The 9,649-nt window shown below is 44.3% G+C and overlaps 1 protein-coding gene across 1 annotated transcript in view; it reads right to left on the reverse strand.

Moving 5' to 3' along the window:
- Positions 1 to 9,649, reverse strand: part of CERK (ceramide kinase) — a 60,193-nt gene that overhangs the window by 29,228 nt on the left and 21,316 nt on the right. The window contains exon 5 of the mRNA XM_015413492.1: positions 4,225 to 4,288. Coding sequence (XP_015268978.1) covers positions 4,225 to 4,288 — 64 coding nt within the window. The remainder of the gene's footprint in view (positions 1 to 4,224; positions 4,289 to 9,649) is intronic.

Raw genomic sequence — 9,649 nt, forward strand, 5'->3', positions numbered from 1 at the left:
GTTTCTCCAAGCTAAAGAGCCTTAAGCGCTTTAACCTTTCCTCATAGGGAAAGTGTTCCAACCCTTTTATCATTCGAGTTGCCCTTTTCTGCACTTTTTCCAAAGCTATGATATCCTTTTTAAGGTGTGGTGACCAGAAATGCACACAGATATATATAAGGAATAATCCAGTTCCATAGAAACCGATGTATGTTTTGTCATTGACTTCAATGGGAAGTGGATCTGGGACCATACATTGACAACATTTTCTTCCCCTGGGGTTTTCAATAATGTGAACAAACCTTGCAGACATAACAAGGAAGGCATATGGGGCACAAACCACTAGGATATCCTTCAGTATGAGCTCCTCTGAAATTGATAGGAGCAGAGTAAATTGGGCCACCACCCACCCACCCCCACATTTCAATATGGCTTATATAGGAACATTTTCTGGCAGATTGAGGGAAACTGAGCTACTGCTTAAACATAAACATTTCATTATTGTTTCAGTGTTTTTCCCCACAAGAGACTCCTGTTTTGAAACTTAAAATATTGGGCTCGGTTTGAATGTTCCTCCAACCCATGAAGATAGATCCAGGTTGTAGGGTGCTTACCTGTTCCGGAGCAGGGGAATCCAGCCTTGCTCCAGGAGTATTCGCGCGCGCCGCAAGCACATCACACGGAAGTGACACAAGCACGTCGGGGACATTGGAGGCGGGGCCACAATCATCCGAGGGAAAACCATAGAGTTTTTCCTCGGATGATTGTGGCCCCACCCCCAACGTCCCGACGTGCCTGCGTCCCCTCCATGTGACGTGCTTTGGGGGTGGGATTCCCCCCAGGGGCCCGATCCGCCGGCGGGATCAGGTTGGCAGCCATGTTGGTCTGAAGCAGCAGAAAAAAGTCTGAGTCCAGTGGCACCTTTAAAATCAACAACATTTTATTCAAGGTATGAGCTTTTGTGTGCACACGCACTTTGTTGGTCTTAAAGGTGCTACTGGTCTCAAACTTTCCTCCAACCCATGATTTTGGACCATTGGAAGCAAGCTGTGTGCCTTCACAAATCACTCACTCCTTCTCCGACATGGCTTCTTTTTCAATATGGAGGTTAATGCTAACTCAGATTGGCATGACATCCAAACTAGCAAACAATGGTTAGCACTTTCCCTTCAAACTGCAGTTGAAAACAATGGGTTTAACTGGGTCTCCAGTTCTGGCCTGCAGGTAGAGCACTGAACATAATCTCTCCCGCCGGGAATCTAAAATTTCTCAGGGCTACTTTCCCCTCTTTTTGATTACCTGTGTCTCAACTGCCTTCAATATTCCTTGCCTCCTGGAGCACACTCAGCCTTCATGATACTTTTCTCCTTTTTTCTCTTAGTTAATTGATGAGGTCATATTTTTCTGCATATATGTAGGGCATCTTATATATATGGACTCTGACCCTGCTGAGGTAAGTGGCTGCTTTTGTTGCTTTCATGATTGGGGGAGGGGGGCAGCCACTCTACCATATTATATCATGGTTATTTCATTTTTTAAATCTTGATTTGTAGTCATTCTATTATTGTTTTAATCCCCTCCCCCATTTTGTGGCTATTTTTGGGCAGGAACGCACAGGAACGGAGTTCCGGCTGGCTTCAGAGCTGGCCACGCCCACTACAGCCAAAACCTCTGCGTGTGTGGCTACAGAGGGAAGACCTGGAGCGCGACACCCCCCCAGCGATTCTGAGGTGGGCAGGCCGGGGGGGGGGGCTGGAAGGATCGAGGAAGCATTTAAATGCCTCCCCGTGCCTTCCCCGGCCTGTTCAAGGGCCGAATTGCCCGGGAGCCTCGCAGCCGCTGGGCGCCCGGACAAGCCAAGGGAAGGCTTGCCTGGGCTCCCCACAGCTGCAGAGCACCCGGGCAAGACAAGGGACTGTATGGGAGTGTGGCCTAATATGCTAATGAGCTGTGGTGTTGGGTGTGGCCTAATATGCCAATGACTTTCTGTTGTTGGGTGTGGCCTATTATGCTAATGAGTTCCTGCTGGGCTTTTTCTACAAAAAAAGTCCTGAGCATATGTGTGTGCTTTCTCCTCAAAAGAGAAATAAAACAGAGACTGGCTTTCTTTCACTAGAGATGGCTGAATTCCCCACAGCTGCTTTAGAACACTGGGAGAGGATTACTCATCTTTCATCTCCAGTGCACACTGTACAGATGTAACTTCTGCATGAGCTCTTATCTGAGCCTCTCTCATAGGTTAGAGAAACCCAAAAGACAAGGACTGCACATAGCAATGATACAGGATTGGTATAGAAGGTTGGTAACGTATTGGACTGTAGCTGCCAACTGATCTGTCTATAACAACTACTGCATCCATATATTTGGTGCTTTCCAAATGATTCAAGACTCCTGTCTCCTCCTACAGCAATCTCCATGCCCAGTGTAATTGGATTTTCAATACTATTTGACTCACTGTTGTAGTAATTAAGGAGAGATTGATGCACAAAGTATTGTAATTTTGTAAGAAGTCCCTAGATTAGCAGTGTATCTGGCAGTTTAATTAAGCAATGTATGCACAAGGCATAATTTGGTATGGTGGACATGCCAAATGAGCAGGGTATTTCCTACTATTGCTTTGGGTCCCCACAAACTAGAGCCTTGGAAATAGTGTGGGATGGGGGGGGGGGGGGGGGGGATCTGACACAGTCTTTTTCTTTCTTCATTCGGCCTGTGCTCCGTGAACTGCACTGAATGCTGATAGAATTCCGAGTCCATTTCAAGGTGTTGGTCCTTCCTTTAAGGCTTTGAGCTGCCAGGGACTAGCATACTTACAGGCAGGGGTCATTTCGTAGAAAAAGAGGTGCAGGAGCTCATTAGCATAACTCATTAGCATAACTTATTTGCATATGCCACACCCCCTGACATCACCGGAAGTGTGTCAGAACCATGCTTTAATTTTCCCTTGGAACAAATCTCTGGCACCCAGGGGTCATTTCGTAGAAAAAGAGGTGCAGGAGCTCATTAGCATAACTCATTCGCGTAACGTATTTGCATATGCCACACACCCTGAAATCACCGGAAGTGTGTCAGAAGGCAACACCCACCACTCAGGCTCCACTGGACTGTGTTGGATTGCTAGCTATTGGGGGGGGGGGACGTGCAGATCTGTCCTCGCAGAGGAGGGAGAGCTTGTACCTGAATAAAACTTGGTCTTAAAGGTGCCACTGGTCTGTTTTGGACTGGGAGGCCGGGGGGAGTTCTGCAATTTACCTGCGTGCTTCTTGCTCTGACTGAAGGCTGCTGGGAGCAGGGGGTGGGGCTTGTTGCATGTGCCTGCTCCCTGGGCTCTTTACTGCCGGAGCTCCGCTCCTGTGCGCTCCTGCAGGAAATGACCCCTGATTACAGGACCGCCTCTCCCCATACGTACCTCGCCAAGCCTTGCGCTCAATACACCAACATTTACTGGTGATCCCCAGCACAAAATACATCCACCTGGCCTTGACCAGGGCCAGGACCTTTACAGCCCTGGCTCCAACCTGATGGAATGGGCTCCCACTAGAGATCAGGGCCCTGCGGGACCTTTTACAGTTCTGCAGGGCCTGTAAGATGAAGCTCTTCTGCCAGGCTTTTGGGTGAGGCAGAGGATGTCAAATATCATCTGGTCCCTCCTGTTAGCATCTATATTATAGTCTTCAATTTTTGAGGACACAGAATGATAGCCACCTTGGTTTTCTCAAGGTAGGGTATCTATAATCTGGATTTTTTCTTTCTGATCCAGCCCTTTTCTTTTTATTGTCTAACATCAGGGCACCACTGAAATAGCTGGGTTGTAGTTTGTTCACCATCATCTAATTTTATAGTTTATCTGATTTTATTGTCTTATCTTAATGTTGTAACCTTCCCTTGTGGGAAGGGCAGGATAGAAAGTGAATTAATTAATTAAATAAATAATAAAGTTCACCCAGCAGAGTACGTGTGTGTAATATGTGATATCCACACATTCCACTTCTGCCGTATTACCCCCCCCCCAGTTTTTCAGGGGACACAAGGGCCTGGGGAGAGAAGGAGGTGGCAGCAAAGAGCCCTTTTTTGAGTGCTGCAGAGGTTCAGAAACACCCCAACATGTGTAGGCATGGAAGACAGAATGGAAATTAGTTTGTCTGGATACCTGTATGTACATGTCCTTTATTCATTGGATTCTGAAGGAATATCAGGTGGGGACTACAAACATACAAAGAGAAATGAATAGGAGAAAGAACTTACCCATCATATTTCGCTAGATTAACTTCAGACAAATCATCCTTAGCATGATTAGCGTATTCAGTTACTATATGGGGGGAAATGAACAAATTGTTTAAATCACAGTACTCTACAAGAGATCTGTAAAGTTCAATGGTTGTCCAAGAGATGGAACTGTTAGCTCTGTCAATGGTTAGTAACGGCCGCGACCATAGGTGGTCTTAAAAAGGAATCAGACAGATTCATGGAGAAGTCCATCAATGGGTGTTGACTGTTGACTGAGGGAAACTCCCAGAGTCAAGTGCAGCACACCTCTTAATACCTGTGCAGGAGGCAATATCGGGGGAGGCCTTAGCCTTTATCGCCTGTCTGCTGGCCCTCCAGAGCAACTGTTTGGCCACTCTGTGAAACAGGAAGCTGGACTTAATGGACCACTGATCTGATCCAGCAGAGCTCTTCTTATAGTAACAAAAGTTTTGGTTCTTATTGCTTTTCTCCAGGAGTTGAAGAGTTTGGCTTGGACCGTACACTTTCCTTCTGCCCGGGCAGCACCATCCAAAAGAACACTCTTCCCAGTACAGAACAGTGCTACGCAAGCAGAAAGAAGGTATAGGATCCTAAGCCTGTGTTACCTGCCCAAGACAGTGAACAGTACAAAACACTTGCAAGAAGTGTGAGGCAGAACAGAATATAGGGTTGCCAGGTCACTGCTGCCAACCCCAAGAGGCTCTTCTGGGCAGACCCCAGGGAAAACACCATCACCAACATCACCATCACCAACATAGAGATTTGTTAGAGGGGCTGTAACAGTGCTTCATGGTTTTTGCCCTGAAATGACCTCACTAATATGTTTCTCCAGCCACTGAATCTATCAGGGGCCAGACAGTGAGGGGGTGTGGGTGGGGGACTGCCCACCATAGATGGGCAATTAACAGTTTTAATGGAGTACAATGAGACTATCAAAGATTAATTGTATCAGATGTGAAGGGGGAAGGACAACCACGTTGGAAGATGGGAGGATCAATAGATAATAGACTTTTTTAAAAGAGTGCTTTCACACATGCTGATTAATGCACTTTCATTCCACTTTCAATGCAAGTGGACTTTGCAAGTTCACACAGGTGTCTTCAAGACTGCAGCCCTCATCTGGTTTTTCTTTGCCTCCATGGTGCCTCTGATTATAGTGCGAACAGGGCGATCATTCCACAGTGCCTGTTTTTATGTAGAACTTCCCTGTGTATGTGTCATACGTTTGTTTACAAATTACTCTGTTTTTGGCACTTTTTTTTTCTCGCATCACTGTGCTGGAGCAATGGAGCAATTTAACATCCCCACTAGTCCCCATTGGCTTATGCAGTTACAGCCCCCAAAGCCCACTGGCAAATTGTGCCTTGCCTACCTGTCCATCCGTTTGATTAGTTAGCTGCTTTCCAACATTAGACTGGTTGTTCTGATTGGGTGTGCTGTTCTTCATTCCCTTTTTGAATTATGGACAGCAGCTAAAGAGACCAGCATAGCTATGATTATACCTGATTGCAAGTCTGAATATTGCTTTGGAAGTTTATTGTTCAGGTTCTTCAAAGTACCTTTAAACTGGTCCTGTTCTGTTCATCAATACAGAATTTTGTTGTGTTTTGCCCCATTCATTATTATTGTGCACTGATTTTGTTCACAGAAAGTGCCTGTGTTGGGAGGGACACCGAACAGTCACCTCTTTTGGCCAGTGGAGATTGGGGCCAGTCTTGGCTTGCTTTTCTGCCCACCCAGGGCTTGTCATGCTGCCAGTTCCCTCGCCCACCCACAGTGGCCTCATCTGGTTGTTGGCTCTCTAGCTGCTACTTTGGCTTGTCTGCCTGCATTGCACATAGAATTTGAAAACAGCTCTAAGAGATATTCCACGAGGCAGCAAGGCAATGATCGCCTGCTTGTTTTGGGCCTTCTGACTGGCCTGACAGTTCATTCAGTGCATGCATGGTCTACCACTGGCCTGCTGTAACCCTAGCCTGCATTTTTTAAAGCAAAGAAATCACACCCCACCCTACCCCAAAATGACAAAATGGTGAGGTGGGTGGAGCACTGTGAAATGGCACAGGCACTTCAGACTGGTGAAAAAAACAAAATCCAGCCACTTCAGAAAAAAAGATCAAGGAAAAACAGGTTTCAGAAAGAGTGGGAATAAAAACTAAGAAGAACTAGGACAGCAAGGGATTGCTAACGAAGATGTGTGGGGAAAAGGGAAAAAGTAGTAACAAAGGGAAATGGAATATTAAGAGTGTCTGGAAGACACCACAGTAAAATCTAGTTGCAAAGTGCATTGAAAATGGATTGAAAGTACATTACACAGTGTCTCTATGTGAAAGAGCCCTATGAGAAAAGGATACATCTGGGAAGACAACTGGGAGAGGGAAAATCCAGTTCCCCTCTCTTACTGTGAGCCTCAGCAAAGTTATTTTAGGTTGCCTAGGCAGCCCAAAATGGCAGCTGAGATCTCACAAGGAAATCTTGAAAAATCTCAGCATTTTAAAACTCCGTTGATTTTATTTAATTCTAATTTTTCATATTCTTCTGCTAATCCAGGGATTACCCCAAATCTGTTCCAACCTATACCTTCAGCTTGGGTACAGATTTTAGAATGGGGGCACAGACACTGAAGGCTATTAAATATATAGTGTTCCGTGATTCATGATGTTGTCATGTAATGCCAAATGCTCATCCATAAATATATGCATGGAAAGCGGAGACATACCCACTTCTGATGGCAAACAGCACCCACAATGCATTGCTGCCACATGTACATAATCCTTATGTGATACTACACACCACAAGTGCCACAAAGAGGAAAAGAAACAGAAAAAACCCCCAAAAATCTAGCCAGTGTAATGGTCACTGAGTAGCTGGCAGCAACTCTTTTTCAACAAGTGAAATAAGTTACTTCTTGGTAACATGAAGAGTGAATTGCTTGGAGTGCATCTGCGTTTACATATTTGAATAAAATATCCATCCCTGGCACTGGCTAGATCTTTATTTTTGCTTGGCAATAGTTTCATCCAATTACATCTAAATGTTCTCCCACTGCTGTTCCTAGAGGCTAAATGTATGTTTTTTAAAACTGGCAGCTGCTTTTTTCCAAGGGACTACCACATAGTTTTCTATGACAAGACTGAAAATTAAGATCCCAAAACAGAAAAGTTAAATAGTTGTGTAAGCCAAATGGTAAAAATGCCTAGCAGCTATCAAATAATAGCCAATCTACTACAAAGGGAGGGGGGAAGACTCTAAAAGGCGCTTTTGATTTTGCAAGTATTTACAGATTCAAATTCCACATATCCAGGAAAAGCCCTTCACAGCTGTCTTCTAAAAATAAGCTATTGTCGATATAAAAATAAACTGTTGGAAGCCCTTTAGCAACTTGGGCAGAAGCCTGTCTAAATTCAAGCATTTCTCAGTACGGTGATGACAATCAGAATTTAGCACAGACTGTGTGTGTGTGTGTGTGTGTGTATGTGTGTGTGCACACGAGACAGACAGCGAGAGAGACTGAAGTGGTACTGAGCTGGGCTCAGCTTGAAGTGGCCATTTAGTTGCCTTTCTTCTTGACAGCTAATAAAAGCACAAGTTGTTTTCAAACTTAGCAGGTGTGATAGTTACTCCATGGTACATTTCATTGGATGGAGGCAGCCTGTTCCAGACAAGGGCATGCTTCAGACAATAGATGCCACCTCTTACCAAATTGCCCATTTTTACAACAATGAATGAAGTCTTTTAATTGTAGATCTACCATGTCCTGATGTGCAAGTGGATCTGAAGGGTGTGTTCTATGAACTGGATGCACACTGGGGAGATGTGCAATCTACACTGTGCATGGATTCCCCAACCTGCTTCATTTCAGCAAGGTAGTTGGATCATGTACTTCCAAATTCTATCTTGTTACCCAAGAGTTCTTGCAGCATTTCCAGTGGCATCAGGAGTGCTAGTGTTGGGTGGGATCATGGCACAGCATTTTGGATTGAAGAGGTTTGATGCCTCTAACATCAAACTCCTTATAGTACCAATGTTGCCTTAATAATATCCCTCTCAATGCCCTCTGTCACCCTTACAATTTATCTTAGTGATGGGAATTCTAGTCACAAAGATCAGACAAGCTGCTATCATTAAGGGAATAAAAGTGGATGATACAAGAGTTTAAAATGAAAAGCTATGCAGATGATGTGTTTTTAACAGTTTTGAATCTGCGCCCCCCTCCCCCAAATCCTTACAGTATGTGATGGAATACATTGAAGAATTTGGATCTTTTCCAGGCTACAAAATCAATAGAAAGAAGACAAAAATGATAACAAAAATTTTAATGCAACAAGAAGAAGAAAGTATAAAGAGCACAGAGTGTACAGTGGCCACTGACTCTATTTAAAATTTGGGAATAAATGAGACTGGGCAAAACTGGAATTTTTTTAAAAAAAAGTTACCAGAAGACTTGGAAACTAATACAAGCATGTATATCTAGAGGAAAAAATTAAAAAATTTGTGGCTGAAAAAAATCTCTGCAATTAAAACAAATGTATTACCAAAACTAATTTTTTTTGTTTCAAATGTTATCCATACATATAGAAGAAGGAATATTGAAAGAGTGGTAGAGACAAATAAATTTATTTGGAATGGCAGGAAATCAAGAGTTCCAAATATAAAATTATATTACCGAGTGGCAGGTTTGATCCGGATTGTGGATTAAAAACCCAAGACAAAGAATAGTAAAACTTGAATCAGCAGACCTTGATGAAGGCTTACACAATTATTTATGAATTAAGTAATCAACTATAACAACCATAACACAAGAAAGAAGTCATATAATCAGAGATAGACTCTTGAGAACATGGTTTATACACTAGAACCTGTGACTGGTCCAAAATCACCCACTCAGCTTCTACAGCAAGAACCTGGATCTAGCAGACCCTGCTCTGAAGCACTGACTGCTACGCCTAGGGCAGTCAACCTCCAGGTGGAGCCTGAAGATCATCAGGTATCACAACTGAACTCCAGAAAACACATCTCTCCCCCCCCCCGGAGAAAATAACTGCTTTGGAAGGTGGGCTGTATGGCATTCTGTTCAGCTGAGGCCTCTCCCCTCCCCAAACCCTGGTTTCCATAGACTCTACCAGAAAATCTCCAGGAATCTCCCTATCTGGAGCTGGAAACCCTAGTCAGGACTGGCCCCAATGAGTTCCTCACAAAGGCCTGCAAAGGGTTTCCTTTGTCTGAACCAAGCTTGGTTGCCTACCATGGTGAAATGGGCTCCAGTTTACAACTCAGCTGTTTGCCTCCCACCCTCATCCCGTGGGCATATCTCACTCCTTAAATTCGCTGCCACCACTCATGGAATCGTCACTGACTTTTTAGAGGGACAGTGAGATCCCTCTGGCTGAATCTCCCTATTTGGAGATGGAATCCCCAATCT

The sequence above is a fragment of the Gekko japonicus genome, unplaced genomic scaffold (assembly GCF_001447785.1).
Source record: "Gekko japonicus isolate JY-2015 unplaced genomic scaffold, Gekko_japonicus_V1.1 scaffold168, whole genome shotgun sequence".
NCBI lineage: Eukaryota > Metazoa > Chordata > Lepidosauria > Squamata > Gekkonidae > Gekko > Gekko japonicus.